Here is a 23,007-nt window from a genome sequence, read left to right on the forward strand (position 1 = left end):
TCGTTAGCAGTGATGAAGCGCCCTGATGCTGCTGTCGAGCTCTCTGAGGTGGATCTCTGCCGGCTTCAGTTTAGGCTGCTTAAGCGTTGGGTGTTTGGTTCCCAACCATCCACTTTCTGACATCTTGCTGCTTTAGAATACGTTTGGAAGCTTCCAGAATTCAGTATTAGCAGTAGACTGGAGCGTTGCTCTGCGAGGTCAGGCTGAATGACAGGAGGAGGAAAGCTACCCAGTACCGGCTAGGTGGTCTCCATCCTTACCAGTCAGCGCAGACTAACTGACACGTCAGGTGTGGGGGCCGATACAGTGGGAGGCCTCCAAGCCCATTTCCAGAATCGGTGGCAAGTGTCTCGGCCCTCCGTTTCGTAGCCTTTGAGTTGTGCAGCCCAGCGTGGGAGACAACCAGGCCGTTTGCGGAGACTCGGGACGTGGCTGTCTGCCTACAAGTTGAACCTCACCTCCATTTAGGAAGAACCGTGGGGCATTCCGGTCCCGGTTCACCTTGTGGCCGCTCGTGGACCTGGCTTAGCCAGCCTGGGTGGCCCCTCTTAGAGAGACGTCACTTTGGTCGATTGCGTGACATGAAGCTGAAATACCAGGAGGTCGACAGGCTGTATGAAAGAAACAGCAGATGAGCTTATGACTGGAGGGTTGTGCCAGGATTTAAAAAAGCCCACAAAGGTGGTGAGAATGAGGGTGGAGCCTTGAGAGCAGCAGAGGAACATCTTCTCAGTCAGAAGGACTCTGTTGCTTTCTAATCACCACTACTGCTATCATTGGCTGTTATTCTTTATGCAGTTTTGTCAATCTGTTATATTATTTGTCTGCCAGGATTTGAATCCACAACCCTCTGGACACGGGTGCAGATTCCTAATAAGAAGATTCCTACATACTCCCCTATAATGGTTATTCCTCTCCCCTTCTAGCCCCCGTCCCTAGCTCGTAAGAAGAGGTAGCGTTCAGTGAAAGTAAGTGTGGCCACATGTGTTCAGGATGAAGAGGAAAAGACTGCAGTGCGAACGCAACTCATGTGTACATACTGTATGTGACTGCGGCAGAACAGAAGTGTGTTGTAATTATATGGTAGATCGGTTCCTCATGGTCACCCGCGTAAAGCTTACTCGAGACCAGCCACCAATCTCACTGCTTCCAGAGTCTCGACTGCCCCCTCTACCTCTATAATGTTCTGCTCATTTGTTACTGGGAGACCCCCCCTCATGTCCCAGATGTATACTTTTCTGTGGGTGCTGTACAGAGGGACGATGAGGATCGGGGTGGATGAATCCTGATGCACCTGTGAATTTAGATCTAACTCATTTACCTGATACTTTTATCCAAAGTGAGAGTAGAGGGAAGGATTGTGATACCTTTATGTGTGCTACCTGGCACATGAGCCCCCCCCCCATTTGCACTGGCAGAACAGTGCTCTACTTTTTGACCTACAGGAACTACTACATGTAGCTATAGGAACAACAGGTGCTACTACATGTAACTACAGATACTACAGGTGCTACTACATGTAGCTACAGGAACTACAGATGCTGCTACTACATGTAGCTACAGGAACTATAGGTGCTGCTACTACATGTAGCTACAGGAACTACAGGTGCTGCTACTACATGTAGCTACAGGAACTACAGGAGCTACATGCCGTGAATGCAGTTTGGTGTTTTTTCCTCCAGTAAATCCCCTGAGCTCTCACTCCACGGTCTCATGTAGCCTGCAGTCACAGGATCGTTCTGTTGCTACTGTGACTAATGACGAAATCACCATTTGCCTCTCTACTGCGTCTTGCCACCACTCCCCCCCCCCATGCCAAATCTTTCCCCCCTATTTATGATGAGTGAGCAGCTGTGCAGTGACCACAGCGGTCTAGTTGATGCCAGTGAAACAGCGCCCGCCCACTCCCTCAGCTGACGGCTCGTGGTGCTGAGTCCCTTACTGGACCAGCTACACCCTGTGCCCCTTACATGAGCCGGTCCCCTGTTGCTTGAGTGTCAGGTGTGTGTCCATAAAACGGAAGCAGCTGGGTGTATTTTTCTCTGTGGCCTTTACTCAAAATCTGAACATCGAAAATGAAAGATAGCATATTTCTGAGATGTTCCATGTAAGACGCCGGTCGGATTTAGGGTTCTTTTTCTTCGCTCCTATTGGCCAGATCACTGACTTCTGGGGGTTTTATGAAAAATGATTGGTTCAGAGAGATAGCTAGCCAGATTGTAGAGGAGATGGGTCCAAGCAACTAGAGGAGGCGGGACCATCAGATGTCTTAGTCCCGCCTCCTCTAGTTGCTTGGACCCACCTCCTCTACAATCTGGTTGGTCTATTTTAGTTCTGCCATCAGAACATTTTTATGTGGGTAAAATTCCCATGAGTAGATGGCTGCCCCTGCAAACAGCCCCTCCTCGTCTTTATCAGCAGATATCGATGAGCAATGGTTCAGGGTTTAGATTCGGCCATGGAGAAGCACGCAGGTGGGTATGATCCTGGAGGCAGAGGAGGACGTGTTACCAAAATAATGGGCAAGCAGGTTCTGGGGAAGCATCTACTGTCTTGGCAAAGTGGTACAGAGCCCAGCGTTTGTATGATGCCGTCGCGTTGCCGCGACCCAGTAGCAGTAATGTTAAACATCAGCTGCCTGGCACAGTTTTGAGCCAGCTTGGTGCATCCTGATCTCCAGAGGGGAGCCCGGGGAGTGGGTGTGCTCCTTGGCACCACTGAGCCTCCTGATCAAATATGCATGTATTCTAGCTGATAATTGCCAGGGTAGACTGGAGCTGGAATTATAAATAACATACTTACTGCTCGGCGATTAGAGGGGCCCTCCTGTTTATTTAATCAAAGGCGGCGAGCTTTAATTATCCCACTCTACTGATGTTTGTGCTCGATTTGCCCTCCCGACTCATGCAAGTCTGGCCGGTTCCTCAAGCCTCACGGTCCCTCCACTCTGCGCCTACTCACCCCCTCCTTGTGTCCCTTCCCTTGTTTCCTTCGGGATCCCCTTCTCCTCTCCCAGGCTTTGTCCTGTGCCTCCCTCTTTCCCATAATCTCCCATCCATCCCGTCCAGCCGGTTGATGGCTTTGCTTGCCGTAGCGCAAGGAGGCGTTTTCTTGCGTAAGCCTTGAAATAAGAGCAAGATGCCGTGAGCTCTCATTAATTAGTGGTAATCACTTGATTAATGATATCGGCTTCTACCGGAATGTGTCTGAAAGGGCCGTTCACAAAGGGTCCCCTTTCACTTGTACACCATACGTGCCCCTAAGGAAGGGTGTACACCTGCTCTGGGTAGAGAACGCACACGGTGCTCAGCTTGCAGAGGTTTGGCTTACATGGGAAACGGCAGAACAAAGGCTTTCAGCCTGTGGATTAGTGGGAAAAGACTCTGCATTCCAGATTGTCATTGTCGGAACCTCTAACAGAAAGGCTGGGATGAAGGTTAAGGCAGACGTTGCAATGTGGATTAAGATGAGTACCAAGGTTTTGTGTATTCAGAGACTGCAGAAGCCTATTACGGGGCCCAGCGAAGATGACTGGTACCTAAACTTCACTCCACAGAGGCAATCACCGAAGGCAGAAGGGAATCACTTATTCTCACCCTGGCACAGCCCGAACTCACATGGTGTCACGTGACGGCGTGAGAATCGGATTGTCGCTCTCTCTGCGGCTCCCGGCGGAGGGAGCGTTATGGGAGGGCGATGCACCGGCGGAGGGAGCGTTTTGGGCGGGCGGCACCCCGACGGAGGGAGCGTTTTGGGAGGGCGATGCACCGGCGGAGGGAGCGTTTTGGGCGGGCGGCGCCCCGGCGGAGGGAGCGTTTTGGGCGGGCGGCGCCCCGGCGGAGGGAGCGTTTTGGGCGGGCGGCGCCCCGGCGGAGGGAGCGTTTTGGGCGGGCGGCGCCCCGGCGGAGGGAGCGTTTTGGGCGGGCGGCGCCCCGGCGGAGGGAGCGTTTTGGGCGGGCGGCGCCCCGGCGGAGGGAGCGTTTTGGGCAGGCGGCGCCCCGGCGGAGGGAGCGTTTTGGGCGTGTGGAGCTGCACGCATGCCCGCTGCCTGGGAACAAGCTGTTTGGAGTGTTATCAGGGACCATCTGCCTCTGCAATCTCCAGATGGGCACGGCTGGGCACAGAGGTTCACTCTCTGTAAATAACCGCTGGCTCACAGGCCTCCCTTCCACTATCCCCAGCCCTCCGTTGACCCTGCTCTCACCTCTTTTCATTTGTCCGTCTCCTCGCTCGCTTCCAAGCCCGCTCTGCACCCCACTGTGGGGGGTGCCAGGGTTTGGAGGGAGCGATGTGTCCTATTTCAGGAGGTAACAGAAAACGTTTTCCCGCCACCCCACTCTCTAACTATGAGGGGGCCGTGGAAGTCACACGGCTTTGAGGCCCCCTGGAGCGGAGACTCCTGATTGGTGGGTTTCTGTGGATGCTCTCCATTATGTTACCCTGGTACCTAATGAAGCTCCCACAGTAGGTCAGCTCTCTCTACTTAAGGGTGACCGAAATAAGATGTTACCACACGACAAAGCCGGCGTCTCCGGGATCCAGCTAATGGGACCAGATACGCAGGCTCTTAGACTCAGAACTGCACTATAGAGATATCATTTTGTTTTCCTGTTATTAATTACTAGCACTTACTGAGATGTCTTTTCGCCGCGCCGTATCTTCAAAGCGTGTCGCTCTCCCAGCAGACGGACGAGCTGTGCTTATTAATCTGCCCTCACGGCTGATTTGAATTACTGATAACAAGAGGAAGTCGCACGATAACAGGTTGGGGTCACAGCCCACTTCGCGCTAATGGACCCCGCGATTCTGCTCTCCTGTCAGATCGAGTGTCTTTCATCCACTTCTGTGTGTGTCGATTATGTTTATATTATATTGTGGGGACCAAATGTTCCCCACAATATGATAAAAACCCGTTATTTTGACATTATGGGGATCGTTTTTCAGGACCTCACAAAGATCTATGAATGCAATCAAAAAACTGAAAACGCCAAAAGTCTGGTATTTAGTTTTGTTACTTATGGTTAAGGTTAGAGCATGCCCCTGTGCCGTGCACTTCCCTCCTTAGCTGCCAGGTCACAGTGAACGCTGCAGTAGATGAGCAGTTCTGGTGAAATAAAAATACTATAATTAGTGCTCTAGTCAGTCTTCCCTTTCAGTATTTAATGCCCTTATAGCCAAGATTGTAAGAATATTGTCCTGCTGTAGGTATTTAGGACCGAAAGGCTAACTGATGGCTTATGAATCTGCCATTTTCCTTTTTCCTTTCGACATTCTGGTGGCAGGGCTCAAAGTGCCATGTCTTCAGTGAGCAGTAGAGGTGAATGGGCATTGAGCGTGTTTTTCTCTGGATGGATCGCCTGACTGTGCAGCATGGATCTGCTAACTATCTGAGACTAACAGCAGGCGGCGGGCTGATCCGCATCTCCGAGCTGCCATGTGGCCACGCCCACGACGTCCCTCCTCACGCCCTGGCACACATCCTATGCCAGCCATCGCTTGACAGCCGCCTGTGTGAGTTTCAGTCCCCAGCCACATCTGGCAATCGCCGATTGGCCGTGTTTGTGAGTGTGACCCCGTTCTTTAGTTATGTATTCCTCAGTCAGCCCCCCCCCCCCCCCTTGATGACCTTCAGTCGGCATGTAAGATGATCATGTAGCCAGCTAATGCCAGCAATTTGCAGGTGTTGGAAAGTGTTTCATTGAGTCTAAACCTGTTTCTTTCTTCTGCCAGGTTCTGTCACTATTTTTTTTGTCTATTTCCTGTCTGAGTCAATAAGAGCGTTTAAACTGGGGTAAAGTGTCCAGCAAGGCATGTGAGGTGGCTGCCTTTCCGTTCTGTGTGTTTCTGTGCTGCTTTGCTGCTGCCAGGATTAGCGCTTTGCTGCCAATGGCGTATCGCTGATGGGCTAATCAGACATGACTGGGGTGGTGCGGCTTTTGCCAAGCCGATGTTATTTCTGGAAAAGCAGACACCTTAGTGCTGGCCCACATAGGTCTCTGTGGCGTCACGCCGGTACTGTGGTCTGCATCTGACCCTGGAATATTCTAATCTCAAAGCTTCAGCCTGCCTTTCATCGCAGGGAGCGTTTCGTGGTTAACATCACCTGTTACCCTGTGAGGGAGGCAGCTTCCACAATAGCTCTGACTGATCTACATACAGGTCCCCAACGGGGGGGCTTTGTTCCCTTGTCTATCTCCCTTTGAGGTGGAGGTGGGGGTGGGCGGGGGGCTTCTACCCCTGCTGCTTGTGTCTGACTGCCCAAGCTGGGTGTCATGGTTATGTTTTGCCCTCCCCCTCACCCTGTTTGCTGGCTGCTGTCAGGGGGACGCTACACGCTACACGCTACACGCTTGACTCTGGAGTCATGGAGTGGCTTCTCAGCCCTGCGTGAGCTAGTGCCCAAGTGATCCAAAGCCCATGTTTTCTATCAGGCAGGAGTGTCTTCCAGTTTTGCATTTCCTGATGGGCTCTCAGTTCCAGGTGGGGGGGGAGGGGGGGTTGCTCACGTTTCAGCATTTCTGATGTAGGGATCACCCCCGCACTTCGCCACCTGGGGGATCCCTGCAATTGCCAGGCGCAGCGGGGTGTCGTCTCCTCCGAGAGCAAGCAGAGAAGCTCCGGGTCCATGTGGGGAGCTTCAGCCCCCAGTCGCACGTCGCACTCCAGACGGCTGTCTCCGGGGGCAGGGCGCCGCGTTCTGTTGCATCCCGGCATTTCGGAGACGGAGCAAGTGCGCCGCGTGACTCATGTGTCTGCTCGGGCTCTATTTCTGGCTGCCCCCGGTGTCGCTCTTCACAGCTCAGATCGCTCCTGAGGGCAGCGCGAAGGCAACCGGGCCGAGACGAAAGCGCGCTCTCTATGGGAGGCCCCACAGAACCCTCCGGGGATGAAGTGCTGTCAGGATGACGCCCCGGGATAGGGCGGTCCAGAGGGGGCACCGCCTGACTGTCTCCGGTGGCCTTTTCATTTGCTTCATCATTGCCATTTCTGCCGTGGAGCGTCTAAAAGGGGGGGGGGGCTCTTAAACATTAATCCAATCAGACGTTGGTTGTCCTTTTGAAGCGCTGTGATGCTGGGTGTTGGGTGGCATTCGCAGGCAGAGAGACACGCTCTCACTGCACTCTGCTGAAGTGAAACATTACAGGGAAAAATTCATGATTCCGCCGCCCGTCTCGCTCCTTTGCCAGCGTACATTTGCCCTCTTTAAAGGCACCAGTGGGGCTTCATATGTGACTCGATTTGTTTTGCAGTCGGCCAGCTTCTTGCAGGTGGCTGACTGGCGTGTCACTGGATTGCATTAGGATGCAGTGACACCTGCTACCTGCAGATTATCTATGTCATCACGGATCTGTGGATGTTTTATACCCACCTCCTCCTTTTCTGGGAATATAAGGCACTGCCACGAAGGACATACGATTGGCTTTTTATCTGTGTTATGGATCACACTTGGATGGAGGAAAATTCTGAAATGTGGGCCCAGATCATAGGTAGCGCACGTGGGAGGGACTGAACCCTCAACACTTACCTTCCAGATCCACTGGCCGCCTCGGGGTTGTTCGTCTCGCCTAGAGCTAATCAGGGATTAGAACAGCATATCGACCGGCGGCACTCAAGACTGAACAGGCTGTGTGCCGCATCCAAGCCCCCCCCCGTCCTGAGCTGCAGCCTCAGGCAAATGTCACCTCACAGTCACAGGCCGCCATGTGACACCCACCCACCCCAGATGGCGACAGAGGCGCAATAAAATGCACATGGTAAGAAAAGTATGGGGGGTTTTAACCCCCCCTGGAGTCACGTTTGGCTTCGGGTGGTGGGGAGATCAGTCACGCTCACGTTCCACACTTTGTAGGAGCAAAACTGTGGAATGTCCTGCTTGTCTTCTGGATGTTTACAGCACCACATATAACTACATCCACTGAAGGGAATGTTTGTACATGCAGCACCTCTTGGCCTGCAGGAATCCCACCACATCTCTTGGATGTTTGGTATTTTTACAAGTCACACACACAGTTTTGTAATTATATCTTTGTGGGGACATTCATTTCAATGGGGAAAACTGTAATCACAACATAACCCCTACGCAGGGGGTCCAGAGCCTATCCCAGAAGCTATGGGCACGAGGCAGGGACAACCCTGGTCAGGGGGCCAGCCCATCGCAGGGCACACTCACACACAAACTCCTATGGACGACATGGGGAGAACATGCAAACTCTGCACACACGTAACCCAGACAGAGGTTCGAACCCGGGTCCCAGAGGTGTGAGGCAACAGTGCTAACCACTGCACCACCATGCCGCCCCCACAACCCTAAGTAACCAAACCAAATATGAGACTTTTGGCATTTTTACTTTTTTAACTGCATTCACAGATTTTTCTGGGAACCTGAAAAATGGTCCCCACAATGTCAAAAAACAGGTTTTATTACATTGTGTGGGGCGTTTGGTCCCCACAATGTAATATAAACCTAAGCCACACATACACGCACACGTACATGTATTCATAACCTTATGGGGACCCTCCCTTCATTTATATGGACAGGACACTCAACAATGATACCCATAACCCTAACCCAATCCTAACCTTAACCATAAGTAAGCAAACGAAATGCAAGACTTTTAGCATTTTTAGTTTTTTGATTGTTATCCTTATGGAGACCAAAAACGTGTCCCCACAAGGTAAAAGTTACAGGTTTTATCAGATTGTGGGGAAATCTGGTCCCCACAAACTGTAATAATTACAAACGCACACATGCACACACACACCACTCAGACTTAATAACTCCATCTGCCACAATGGAAGACAGTTTCACTATTCCTAAGACCATGTAATTGGGTTGAAAAGCAGACATGACTAACCTCTTATATACTGTAGCTGGAGAAAGTTTTCCATTGCAAAATACCATCTAAAACTTTTTTGAGTAAATAGATGTTTAAAATCATTTTCTTTTTGAAATGCTCTCAATTGTAAAGTCTCTTTTTCTATTAAAAACTTTCTTTTTACAATTTTTACGAGTATGTTTTATTATTAAAAGGATGAAAGGATAATGTCAGTCTGTCATGCAACACAGGCATCAATAACAATCTGAAAAACAGCCACGAAGCAAGAGAGCATCCCATTGTTCCCCATTTATAATCAATGGGTCGTTCAATAGAATATGGAATTTAAAGTGGAAAAAGTTTTAGATTCAAGTCCTTGAGGTGGTTCTGCTTCTTCACAATTGGTCTGAAATGCGAGATTGATGTGTAACCGCAAACAACGAATGTCCTTTTGGATAATTATCCCCCAAGGTGTTCATGCTGGACTGATTAAATTAGCTGTTCTGTGTTACCTTGTTTCCACCAACTCCATGCCTGGGTTTTTTTTTCAAATCCAGAACTGGTTCCACGCATTTCCGACACAAAAAACTGGCCCAGGACCAGGGAAACATTGGCTCCTGCACGGCAGCACAGAAAAGCCGGCCTCAGAATTTGGATCCGTAATGTCAACCCAAGCCACATGGGCTGTCGCATCCGAACCTTTCACATACTTAGAAAATTCAGTCCATATGCAATATAGTTTTGTCTAATACCACCAGTGCCGGCGGTGAAACAACCTGCCAGCTTATTAGCGGGAAAACGGTGCATCGTTTTTTTATTTCGTGGAAAATGAAAGATTGATCGTCGGGCCAGATTTTATAAAAATGAACGTCACAGGTCGAATAGAATATTATGACACTGGAGTGACAAAGAGATCATGAGGCGGACAGCAACGTTCAGTTTTTCGCAGGCTATTTTACTGCACGATCCTTAAGAGGACAGCGGTAAAACAGCGAGCGAAAATAGACTGACTTACAGGCACAGACTGGGGAGAAATACAGCCGTTTAGGAGACAAAAGTGGATACAGGCGATAGAGACAGAGTGCAACAAGTCATACTCTGAAAATTATGTGACTTAAAGGCTCATATTTTCAGTTTGTCAGCGTATAAAAACTTGCAATCCGAAACATATCAAAATAAAGCTAAAAAGCGGATGCAATGAATCTTTATTTTACTCTGTTATGCTTATGTAACCATCTCTCTTCTGCTCTTTTCTGAAACCGATGGAAACACAGACAGGTTCTCAAAAGGCACCAACAGAGAACCAGTATAGTACCAGCACGAGCTCTGTGTTGGTGGAATCAAGGTATGTGTCTCACTCAGTAACATCCTGGAGACGTTGTACTCTATTTGGGTTCTCTAAATTCATTTTTATTTCTCAGTATAAAACATCAGGGAATTACTATTTTATACGCGCCAATGAACAGCATAGGTAACTATCACGCCACGCTCTGTAAGCTCCATAAACCACCTGTAAAAACCAGGCACTTCCACCTGCTCCTCCTGTTCTGGGTCATTGGGCCTGTAAAATCCCTCTTGTTTTATGAGAGTGCGATCATCACAAAGCCAGGTCCGGTACCACCCACACTCGCAAGGCCCAGCTTGAACTGAGCACAACCCAAATCCTGCCCACCTTCACATATTGCTGGAGATAATGAGCACTACCTTGGGCTGAAATGAGGGGCCCTCTTTATACACTGTCCTTTGCCTCTGATTGGTCGCTTCCCTCAGCCTGCCGTTTGATGCCACAGAGCCGTGACACGTTTTTCCGGACCTGACAGTTATGCATTTCTTAGGGGAGGAAAAAACCGTGCTGCGGTGTCATGCCGCGGGTGAGATTTTTCACGAACGAGTCAATCAACACCTGACATCATCGCCCGGCTGATCGGGGGAAGTCACATGATCATTGCAGCTAGGGAGGACAGAGCTGTTGCTGTGGGTGGAGAACCCCCCCTCCACTCCACCTCAGACAGGAAAAATGGGTCATTCGGTAAATATGTGCCTTACCGTCTGCTTTAACTGGGCGAGACGCTGACTCTTCTCAATCACTTCAATCACTTACCCGGTTTCCTAATTCCTGCTTCGCACAATGCTGGCCAGATTAAAGGTATTCCCTCTGTTCTGCACCTTATTTATGTCTTTCATTACTGTTCATTGATCGATTTAAGGTCACAGACAGAAATGAAATCAAAGGGTATCTGCAGTATTACAGAATTATTATCTCTGACTGGAATGCACTCTCATGGGATGTAACTGGGGGTTGTTGGCTCTAATAGGTGATCTAAAGAAACCAGAGTGAAACTGGGAGGGTGGGGCACTTGGCAGGTGGTGCAGCACATTGATCTATCCACCCACTGCCCTTAGCAACAGTAGAACATCTGGGGGCTGATCAGTGTGGGACTGCAGACAGGTGATTCCAGCTGCCATCTTTGAAATCCGTGCAGACGTGGATGATCTGAGAGCACGACGAAAGTGAACTTTGATAGGCGTAAAAAAAGGAAGATTTTATATGCTGCACTGCATGTGGTGTGTTTCGTACGGCCTTATGTTAATCAGATGATGGGTTTTATCCGGTCTTTGTGCTATTGGCTGGTGGTCTGAGAACTGGGACTGGGTGGCATTTTGCTATCCTTGCCTGCAGGAATTTAATTGCATTTGTAGGTCACCATCCAGTGGAACATCTATCGAAGAGGTGCGTGTGAGCTTGCAGAGGTGGAAAGTTTTCGTCCAGAAAATATCAATCCAGACCAAGGTTTTGTTTCAGCCAACCAGTTGAGTCCTCTGTGACTGTGATTCTTTATACTCTACCACTTGGTTGAAACAAAACCTTGGTCTGGATTTGTACTCTCTGGACCTGAACTTTCCACCTCTGCAAGCTTGTCTCTCCTGCGGGTCCATAAATTATTATCAGAATTGAATTTTTCCCAAACCAGATGAGCAGTCAAACTCGTTTGTTCTTGGTCCGGAATATGATATAATTATAGGTCATTAAATGTAATTTCTTCTTGCTCCTGAAGCCTGAGCACAGTGCTTCACTGCACTGCAGCAGATCTTCATGAAGCCTGAGCACAGTGCTTCACTGCACTGCAGCAGATCTTCATGAAGACTCCAGCCCAGCATCTGTTTGCTCCCACCAATGGTAACACCCAACCCCTGTAATCCACTGGACAGCACCCCTGCCCCCCCCCCCCCCACATGCACCCCCATGAGATGGTCAGAGCACCTTCCCTGTAGCCCTACATGATGTCCTATGGACGTCCTCGTAGCAGTAGACATATGTTTTTGTATCAAATGGACACTGAAGAGGGTCTCCGTCTTACAAAACCATGGTTTGTCCTCAGTTACTCATGCAGAGTAACTTTTTTTCTTAGAAATCTGCCTTTTTTCTGTGCTTATCTGGGTCAAAAGGCCCTGCAGGGATCCCCGAGCATTCAGAGGCACTAAACTTAATTGAAATGGGGTTCTGATTCATAACATTTAATGGGGTTTAATGTTTCCAGTAACTCAAAGTCTTTCTATTCACAAAGCAAATTACAAGGTAATGAGGTTTTACAAAAATGCTCAGGAAAGCCAGTATATTTCCCAATGAAATCCAAGTATTTCGGCTTACAGTTTATAACAATATATAAAGATTTGCAATTGAATCGAGCAAAGGGTCACTACATAGGCAGACTTTGTAACAAGCTTTGTTTCTCAGGAGAGGTGTGTGGTTCCGTGGGTTTGGCCACCAGGTCACACCCTGTACCTGGCAGAGTGATTCCACTGTTCGGTGTTCAACTTCACTTTCTACAGGGACTGGCTGCTCCTGCTGTCCAATTCTCAGTTTTCATTGCTTTGGACAGAAGCATCTGCTAAATGAAAATGTAATGTTTTTGCCAGCTGATGTAACTTCAAGGCTTTCGGGTTCAGCGAAGCTGACGGTGTGTAAATGTAAGTTCTCGTTTGTTGCACTGCTACACCGAAACCAGCCACCGTGAGGCGCTGTTTTCTACCTACCTCCCAAATACTGTGGCTCTTCGACACACCCCGAGGCCTTTCATGGGAAAATGAATGTCTTTCTCCTTGCGTGGGGATGGGGGGGGGGGGGGGCACATATCAAACACCAGCACGTCCACAGCTGAGAGGCATGCCTTGCCCACCGTGCATGCTAGTTTCATCCTCTTGCTTAGAGAGAGCAGCAGCTCACACCCGACATCACACACCTTATGCACTGCCTCTTGTATGCAGTTATTTCTGTTCCCGCCTGTTGCCAGGGAAAGTAGGCCAGTCCTCACCTCGCTGGTGGGGAGGGACAGGCGCAGCAGGGCCCGGCAGTCGGCCCCATTCATGGAAATGTGAGATATTTGGACAAAACATCTCATGTCTTTTGCTTCCACCTCCTCGGAGTTCATATGGCCTGGTTTCAGTCTTGTTGATACTGTCTCAAGCACTCTTCCTGTTCATCGGGGTGCCTTTTGAAACCCCATCTTTCTTTCATCTGCAATTATTTTAGCTGCGATTATTGTAGCTGATGCAAAAAAAAAAAAAAAAAATAGGTGAGACGTTTTGTTCGAAAGTGGTTCTTCGCTGCATCCTCTTTCGGCTCCTTTCATTCCGAGTGCTAGTTGCATCAAGCTGTTCCCTCCAAGGTCGGGTGCCTGAGAGAGACACGCGAGTGAGTGCGTGCGATGGTAAACAGTGAGGAATCATCCCTCGACAAAAGAAAGCTATTTGTCTGGCGGCGTGGCCTCGTTTGAGCGTGCTTCTCAGTTGGCTGAACAGAGCTTCACGATAGAAGGACCACAACCTCCCAGAACATGAAAGAGTAATCAAAAGCTGCCGCTGTACAGAATTAGGGCATAAGTCTGTTTTTGTTTTCACAAACTTTCAGATGTTCCACTCCGATTAAATGGGTAGAAATGGATCCCCAAATGAATCCAACCCTTGCAGCTGTCTGACAGGTGGATATTATTCTTAGTAGCTGCAGTCCTCCAACAGGGTCATCGTGCCATCACTCCAGCTGGTCCCTTCCTGTTCCACTACCCCAGGCATGGCCAGTCTTATCCGCAAAGGGCCGGTGTGCAGGCAGGTTTTAGGGGTAACCTTTAGGTCAGCTGTTCAATCCCAGGTGTGAGGACTCTTCAGCCAGTCAGTCCTCTAATTAGTAATCTAATTAGGGAGCCCCAGCAAAAACTTGCCCACACTGCGGCCCTTTCTGGGTAAGATTGCCCAGCCCTGCACTTCACGTTTCACTCCCTGAAAAACTGTTGGTCTTTTGGGGCTGTGGAAAGTCACAATTTTAGATATTTCATTTAAAAGACATTTCGCTTAGGCTGTTGTGTGGCTCTGTGGGTTACGATGCAGCTCTTATAAGATCGCTGGTTCAAATCCCATGGCTGGCAGAGTGATGTCACTGTTGGACTCTCGACCAAGGTCCTTAACCTTCACCACTCCAGCAATAGGGTGAGAGCAGGATCAGTCTCTATTTTGCATGTGACTTGGATAAAAATATGTAAATGTCTTGTAATTGCCTATATTTCACGCTTGACCTTGCTGCAGAGCTTATAATGCGTGTACTGACAAATACCAAGCTAAAATATAGACATCATATCAAAACATGCATAAGCAGTAGCTTCTGCTTTGACAGTCATGGCTGAAGAGCCATAATAGTTGCTCTGAGAGCAACCATAGAAGAAATATAAGCTAACAAGCCTAACGAGAGCATAGCCAGTCTATATGGTTACATATATCTGGGTGATCAGCACCACCCAATAATGATGCTCTCTTCACACCTGTGCCCTATGATTGGTTCTCCCTTGGGCATATCATTAGCAAGTAAATGTACACCAATCAGCCGTAACATTGACACCACTGACAGTTTAAGTGAATAACATTGATTATCTCGTCAAAATGGCACCTGACGAGGGTGTCATTATATATTAGGCAAGTGAACAGTCAGTTCTTGAAGCTGATGCGTTGGAAACAGGAAAAACAGTTAAGCGTAAGGATGTGAGAGATTTTGACAAGGGCCAAATTGTAATGGCTAGACATCTGGGTCAGAGCACATGCAGTGGTCAGTACTTACCAAAAGTGACCCATGGAAGGCCAAACAGTAAACTGGCGAGGGGGTCATGGGCGTCCAAGGCTAATTGATGTGTGTGGAGAGCGAAGGCTAGTCTGTCTGTTCTGATCTGACCAGAGTGCTACTGTAGCACAAATTGCAGAAAAAGTCAATACAGGCTATGATAGAAAGATGTCAGAACTCAGTGCATCCCAGCTTGTTGCGTATGGGGGTGTATAGCCACAGACCGGTCAGAGTGCCCCTGCTGACCCTTTCCCATCGCTAAAAGTACCTACAATGGGCATATGAGCTTCAGAATTGGACCATGGAGTAACGGAGGTAGGTGGCCTAGTCCAATGAGTGACATTTTCTGTTACATCGTATGGACGGTCAGGTGTGTGTGTTGTTTACCTGGAGAACAGATGGAACTAGGATGTACTATGGGAAGAAGGCAAGCCAGCGGAGGCAGTGTGATGCTCTGGGCAATTATCTGCTAGGAAACCATGGCTCCTGGCATTCATGTAGATGTTACTTTGACACGTACCACACACTTAAACATTGTTGCAAACCAAGTACAGCCCTTCGTGGCTATGGTATTCCCCTATGACATGCTGCAAAAATTGTTCAGGAATGGTTTAAGGAAAATGAACAATCCAACTGATGTGCTTTACAAACCATGGAGGCTCCACCTTGCAACTTAGAAGACGTCAAGGATCTGCTGCCAACATCTTTGTGCCAGATACCACAGGACACCTTCAGAGATCTTGTAGAGTCCATGCCTCAACGGGTTCGAGTTGTTTTGGTGGCACGAGGGGGACCTACACGATATTATGTTATGGCTGACTGGTGCAGTTTATGTGCTAAAATGGTGCCTGACTATAGAACCATCCGGAAGATTGTGACTGAAGATGGGCCTGAATACTAGAAATCGCAGCACTAATGAGAAACCGAAGGCTCCTTTACTCACCACTGCAGGAAACGCACTGAACGATTTCAGCACAGGAACCTCTTTGGATCACATTCCCTTTCAAGTCAGCCAGGTCTCCTTGGTGAAGCCTCCTCTTTCTGTCATTTAGTAGCAGCCGGCCGCACAGGAGACCCAAAGTCATCGGAGGCAAACTGTGATTGGAGGGATGCTCTAATCTCTCTCTTTGGCCCATAGTGTCAGGTCTTCAAATGAAGGCTTGTGTATGTGTGGGCGTCTCAATAGCGCTTGGCATTTCCTAAATTACTGTCAGATATCTGCATGATGACCCAGGGCATGTTTCCTTATTTTCTGAGCGACCAAATGGTTTTGTTGTGCAGCGGGTCATGGCTAGGCCACCCGCGATGTGAGGAAGATGAGGAGAAAATATCCATCCGCTCCTGAGAATTACACTGAAACACAGGAGGGCACTGAGCCTAGTTCTCCAGATTAGGTAGGATGTTGGATTATTGGTGGTCCACAGAGGCATCGAATGGGAGAAAGCAGAGGTTCCTGTTTGTGTTTTACACGCAGACCATGTTTCGGGGGTCAAACCAGCATCATGGATCATGGTGTTGGGTGAGTGTGGGATGAAATATGAGGTATTGGATGGAATTTTGGACCCAGGCTCCAGTCCTGTGATGACACTACCGCAGGTGTCACATCCAGGGTGTTAGTCTACCTTGTGCCCTATGCTGCCTGTGATAGATGCAGCGATACATTATGCTTCCTGTGAGCTAAATGATGCCAGTGATAGTAAGGGTCACCCTGCTGTATTTTAGGAAAAGGCTGCAGATGTGTGAAAGTGGGTTACTGTGGTTTAAATTCCCCTCCCCCAAAGGAGGAAGTGGGCTGTTAGAATAAGCAGTGGGCCGTGTGACAGAGTGACCAGGAGACGTGGACGTCTGAAGGCGCAGGTGATAGCCGACGAGGCCCGCAGCGGTCACACTTCCCAGCATGCACCTCTCTGCTCGGCTTGGCCTGCACTGAGATGTGACGGTTGCCAGGTGATTTTGACATGGGGATTGAATAACCTGGTTCCTGGGGGCCCCCATTACAATCAGGCGAGGCTGTGGGAATTCAAGTCCCCGCGTCACAGCGCTGCTAGAACTTAGTTAGCAGAATAAATTTGCTGGGAAAAACACGAGTAAACAGCAGTATTAAATCAAAGAGAAACACAGCTTTTGATAAAAAAAAGGTTGATTTGATACTATTGCTTGGTATTTCACATAAATAATACATCCTGTTTTGCCAGTTTCTTGAAGCGTAACGAACAGAAGTAGTCAAACAGAAGTCATAGATCTCAGTCTTGACCACAGAATTGCAGGCAAAACTTAGTTTCTCCAGTTCTGTATTTGAGATGATGGGTCGTGCGTGAGGGTCGTTTTCCTGAGCGATGTAATATTTTAGCCTGACAGCTCGCAGTCGAGATGGGCTCGCCCCCGGTCGCCATTACCATGGCGACAGATCCACCTCCCGTGTACGGTTCTGACCTGTCTTTCCGAGTGCGGATCTCGGTCATGTCGCCTGGCTCACTTATTGAGGGGTAAACGCAGAAGCAGACGGAGCGCATACCAGCCACAGGGCTCAAAAACACATCGAGATAAGGGGAACTGCACCCCAGGTAGAGAAATGAACAGAATATGGCCGATTCATTCATAATCAGTGCATCTCTCCTCCATAACGTCACTTAATCTTAAATGTCAGCAACAGCACAGAGATAAAATGGCACTGAGCAAAAAACTCCAAAGGGCTGTTTCATCTTGTCCTCCACCCCATGTTAAATGCCTCTCTCTCGCTCTTTCAGGGGCTTTGAAAAACCAGGCTTCCTTTCTGCGAAACCGCAACATGACACAGAGCCCCCAAGTCAAGCAGGTCCTCCTAATAAGCAGCAGATCCAAACCCTCAAAGGAGCCTTCCTCTCCTGTCCCGCAGAATAAAGCTCACCGGTTCGTGAGCCCAGCCCTTCCACGCCCCGGAGGCTCCGCTCCTCTCTATTCGTAGCTGGTCCTTGTCACTTGGCAACCCTCCTGTCTGCTGTTTCATCTCCCCGGCGTTGCATGTCTGGCCTCTGCGTCTGACGTGAGCAATGCATCCACCGCACCTCCACTTACTTTTTGAGTTTGTTTGTGCACTTATAAGTATATTTGCTTATTAATTATTAACAGTTATTTTTGGAACACACAGAATGCTCTTTTCACTTTTGCTTGAAAAGTATTCTTAATTGTACTCTGCAGCTCGCACATATAATTGGCAGGTTGCTTCTAATGTACCATGTCCATAAAATCACAATCCGTATGTGGCACAAGCTTTGTTTTTTGAATGAAATGTGAATCATTTTTTAAGCTTAATCAGTCATTATTCAATAGACATCAAGCATGAAAGAATGACATCTTGTGATTTTCTTTTTGTCAAACTAGGAATGTTGGTCCTGAGTGGCTCTTGGAGAGATGCGAGACTTTTCCTGGAAGGTTGGAGGACAGTGTGAGCTATGGAGGGGAAGCTCAGTGCCGTCCCCTGGCTTGCGGACTCCAGTGAGTTCCGGCTTCACTGGGACATGATTTCCCAGCCCCTGCTTAGGAAGGCGATCTTCCATCTTCTCCCCTGTGGCTGTGTCCCTAGCTCCTTGTGTGACTCCAGGGAAGCCAGGAAGGGAGTCTTCTAGACTATGTGTCGGTGAAGCCCAGTGTCACTCCTGTCACAGAACTTGCATGATGCTGTTGACCATCTCCCTTTCCTCTAGTGCTCTGACAGTCTGTGAATCACGCTCTCTGTTTTCTGGAGACACAAGGCTGGAGAATGATGCTGGAGCAGATCAAAAGGATGCTGAGGGGTCCTGGACCCACGTGTAGACCTCCGGTAAAGGCAGAAAACCAGTGTCAGGACAACCGTGCAGTGCCTCTCTGGAAACTGGACCAGGGGTGAGTTTCCCAAAGCCTTCTTAACACTATGCCGTTCGTAGAATCTACCTTTAAGCATAGAACTTATGAACAATGTAGCATTAAGGAGGCTTCGGGAAACTCACCCCAGCTCTTCAGGAACACGTCCCTCCAGAAAGAATCAGTTTTGATGTGAGAAGCCTTTCTTTAATGACTGTTATGTATCAGTTAATTTAATGCCATGGTGTGTTTCCTCGGACTAGTTGTGGTTGATTATATGAACTTAGACACTTCCACATCTTACTTGAATATAACATTTATACTGGCGTTTTGCCGCAAATCCAAGCTCACACTTCCAATGCTTGTGCAAGATGGGTGAAGCAGACCTCCATCATTTAAGGTAATAAGTCACTCACTACACAGGCAGAAAAATGAATATATGTATGTGTCAGGCTGTGATTCATAGCTTAACTTCATACTTGTATGTTTTATGTTTGTACTCTGGCATTATTTTCATTATTTAAAAATGATTAAGACATTAACTCTCCTTGCCTGCTGTTACAGGTGTCAGTAAGACTAAAAATTTCGTTGCAAAACCACCTGTTATATGATGAAAAAAGTCTGTCATTTTTAGGGAAGTAACCCCAGAGTGTGTTGACACTCTACGTTAAATGTTATTCTGCATGATTTTTTTGGTGATTACAATACTCACTTTTGGCCACAAGGGGGCAGAATGCTGGGGGCAAAATGAATTTTGCATTAATGAGTTAACCTTATCCCATTGCTTCTGGGATAGGCTCGGGACCTCCCGCGACCCAGTAGGATAAGCAGTTTGGAAAATGGATGGATGGATGGATGAGTTAACCTTATAGTCACTTCCATCTAGTGTTTTGAAGAGGTTAAATAATGTATCTTTACATGGCTATGCTTAAAAGTGTAACTACTTCTCAAAAATACTATTGTTTGTTGTATTGTTAAACACTGCTTATGTTTGTCAGCAGCTTGATGCTTTTGCTAAAGTCCCCATTGCAGACTTTTTTTTTTTTAAATCACAGGTAACAGTTAGTTTGAAATTGGCCTGTTAAACAGACCACCGCCATTGCTCTATTTTCCACTTTTTCCGAGAGGATAACAGTCTTTCAGAAGTTCACCACAAATCCCTCCCATATAAAAAAGCACCATATGAAAATGGCATCTTGCAGGTAACTTTTGTGAATATAAACACAATTTTTCATGTAATTTCGCATGCAGCGTATCATGTGCTGATTTTCTTGCAAATTTTGTTTAAAATTTTTCCATGTCAGCAAATAAAATGGACCTTCATTAATTCTCATCAGATTTAACAGAGGGACACTTGCAAAACGGAGCAATGAAACACGGCCAAGTGCCAACAGCTGAGTTAGCAAGACCCGAAACAACAAAAAAGATGAAGGCAATTTATCCTTAGCTGTTTAGATGGTTGTGTTGGCATTTGTTCTCGGCAGATTCCCTCTGAAAAAGCTTCCCTGCAGCTGGACCTGGCTTCCCCACGTGCAAGGCTCTGTCTCCGTGGAGATGCTGTTGGCGAAGCTGGAATACATTGCGCTGAAAGATGTGTCATTGTATATTTTATTCATTCATTTGTTCTTCCATGTGCCTGATTGCATTTATTGCTTGTGTGTGTGTTGAATCTAAGCCATAAATGTAAGAACAAGAGTCATACTGCAAATATCCATCCATTCTCTGCCACTCATCTGGTTCTGGGGGGGGGGGGGGGGGGGCGGCAGCAGTCTAAGCGACGATGCCCAGACCTCCCTCTCCCCAACCACCTGCTCCAGCTTCTCGGGATGGATACCAAGACGCTCACACACAAGTGATAATCTCTCCAACATGTCCTGGGTCTGACTGGTTCTCCTCCCAGTTGGACATGCCCGAAACACCTCGCGTCCATGAGACATCCCAGGCCCATGCCCGAACCACTTCAGCTAGTTCCTGCCGAAGCGGAGAAGCAGTGGCTCTGCTTTGAGCCCCTCCCAAACGTCTGAGACCCTCACCCTCGAAAAGGCTGAGCCCAGACACACTGCAAAGAAAGCATTTTCACTGCTTGTATCCATGATCTCATTATTTCAGTCACTCCCCAAAGCTCATGACCATAGGTCAGGTTAAGAATGTAGATCGATCAGTATATACAAAGTTTTGCCATCTGACTCAGCTCTAGCTTCTCTACGACCGGTAGAACATCAGCAAAACTGCTCACATTGCCCTGATCTGCCTGTCACTCTTCTGCTCCAAACTTCCCTCACTCATAAACAGGACCCCGAGATGCTTAAACTCCTCCACTTAGGCAATGACTCATCCCCAACCCACAGGAAGTAATGTGCCCTTTTCCTATTCAGAACCGTGGCCTCTGAATTTGAGGTGCTGGTCCTCAAACTGGCTGCTTCACACTCAGCTGCAAACCGCCCCAGTACATGCTGTAGGTCACATGAGCACTAGATGAAGCCAACAGGGAGCCACATCATCTGCACAAAGCAAAGACGCGACCCTGAGGTCACTGAACCAGACCCTCTCCGCCCTTTGGTTGCGCTTAGAAATTCTGTCCGTAAAAATTATGAAGAGAATCAGTGACAAAGGGCAGCCCAGACGGAGTACAACACCCAGCAGGCATGAATCTGACTCACTGCTGGTGATGTGAACCAAGCTCTCGCTCGGTTATGCAGGGACCCAATGGCCCATAGCAGCAGGCCCAGCACCCCATAATCCTGAAGCACCCACCATAGGACCCCCCCCCCCCAAGGGAAACATATCTTTTCCAAGTCTGCAAAATGCATATAAACCCCCCCCAGTATCCTTGTGAGGGTGAAGAGCTGCTCCAGTGTTCCACAAGCAGGAGGGAATCTGCATTGTTCCTCCTGAAGGTGCGACTTCCTCCTCTGCAGTACGTTGGCGTAGACCTTCCCAAGGAAGCTGCGGAATGTGATCGCTTTGAAGTTCCAACACGCGGTTCGGTCCCCGTTTTTTTTTTAAAGATTTGGATCACCATCCCAGTCTGCCAATCCAAAGGCGAGAAGTCAAGACAGCCCAACAACATCCAGAGACTTCAAGAACTCATGGTGAATCTCATCCACCCCTGGAGCGTAAGAAGTTAGGAATTTTTTCATTACCTCAGCCCTTGTGTTGGGCGAGTCCTGCTCCAAGTCCTCTGACTCTACTTTCTCCAAGGAAGGCGTGTCAACGGGATTCAGGAGGTCCTGGAAGTGCTCCCTGCTTTGCCTGACTCCGCCACTGCCATAGTCCACTTAGCCTGCCCCTACCTGTCAGCTGATTCCGGGATCCCACATCCTAACCAAGTGGTCAGAAGGTCTCTTTCTCAGCCAGTTCGGGGTTGCCACCACTACAGGCACCTTTGCAGTTAAAGGTCTGCATGGCCACCTCAGCAATGGAGGCACACATGCTCAATGTCTCCATCCTCCCTTGGAGTGGAGACACTCCCAACATACTTTCACTCTACATTTGGATCTACCAGATCTGCCTGGCATCTCCACACCATCTGATTCAGTTCACCACCAGATCAGTGATCAGTTGTCAGCTCAGCTCCTCTCTTCACCTGAGTATCCAATATATATGGTTACAGAGCTGATGATATGACTGGAAAACTGATCGCTGATCGAGAGTCTCAGGTTTCCGAGTTCCAGGTGCACTACTGAACACCCTTGTGCTTGAACATGGTGCTCGTTATGGATAAACTGTGGCCAAAGTTCACCAACAAATACTGTTCAGGTTCAGACTGGGCAGGCCGCTCTTCCCAATCACACCCCTCCAGGTGTCACTGTCATTAGAAAAATAGAGGGGGCACCTTCCAAAATTCCACCCAAGGTCTCCAAGAAGGTTGGACACTCTGGACTGGTGTTCAGTGCATAAGCAAAGATCACAGTCAGAATCCATTTCCGTGACTCGAAGAGGAAGGGAGGAGACCCACTCATTCACCAGGGTGATCTCCAACATACTGGTGCCTAACTAGAAGGCTATAAGTAGACCCAGACCTACCCTATGCCTCTCACCCAAAGCAACTCCAGAGTGAAATAGAGTCCATCACCTTTCAAAGAATTTGGTTGTAGAGACTGTGCTGTGCACTGAGGTGAGCCGGATAAAATTAAGAAACTATATATGTTTTTTTTTTTTAAATCTGCATTTTTAAATCCTGGTTTAATCTCGGTTCTGCTGGCAGAAGGCTACACTGCACGACAGGCTGCTTCGAGGCTCAAAGTTTCTAAGACAGCAGTACATAAG

At 48.4% G+C, this 23,007-nt stretch overlaps 1 protein-coding gene across 1 annotated transcript in view; it reads left to right on the top strand.

Moving 5' to 3' along the window:
• Positions 1–3,696: 3,696 nt before the first annotated feature.
• Positions 3,697–23,007, top strand: part of LOC125726388 (zinc-binding protein A33-like) — a 41,211-nt gene continuing 21,900 nt past the window's right edge. The window contains exon 1 of the mRNA XM_049002717.1: positions 3,697–4,126. Within this exon, the coding sequence (XP_048858674.1) occupies positions 3,697–4,126 (430 nt within the window). The remainder of the gene's footprint in view (positions 4,127–23,007) is intronic.

Source organism: Brienomyrus brachyistius, unplaced genomic scaffold, assembly GCF_023856365.1.
Source record: "Brienomyrus brachyistius isolate T26 unplaced genomic scaffold, BBRACH_0.4 scaffold71, whole genome shotgun sequence".
In the NCBI taxonomy this organism is placed as follows: Eukaryota; Metazoa; Chordata; class Actinopteri; order Osteoglossiformes; family Mormyridae; genus Brienomyrus; species Brienomyrus brachyistius.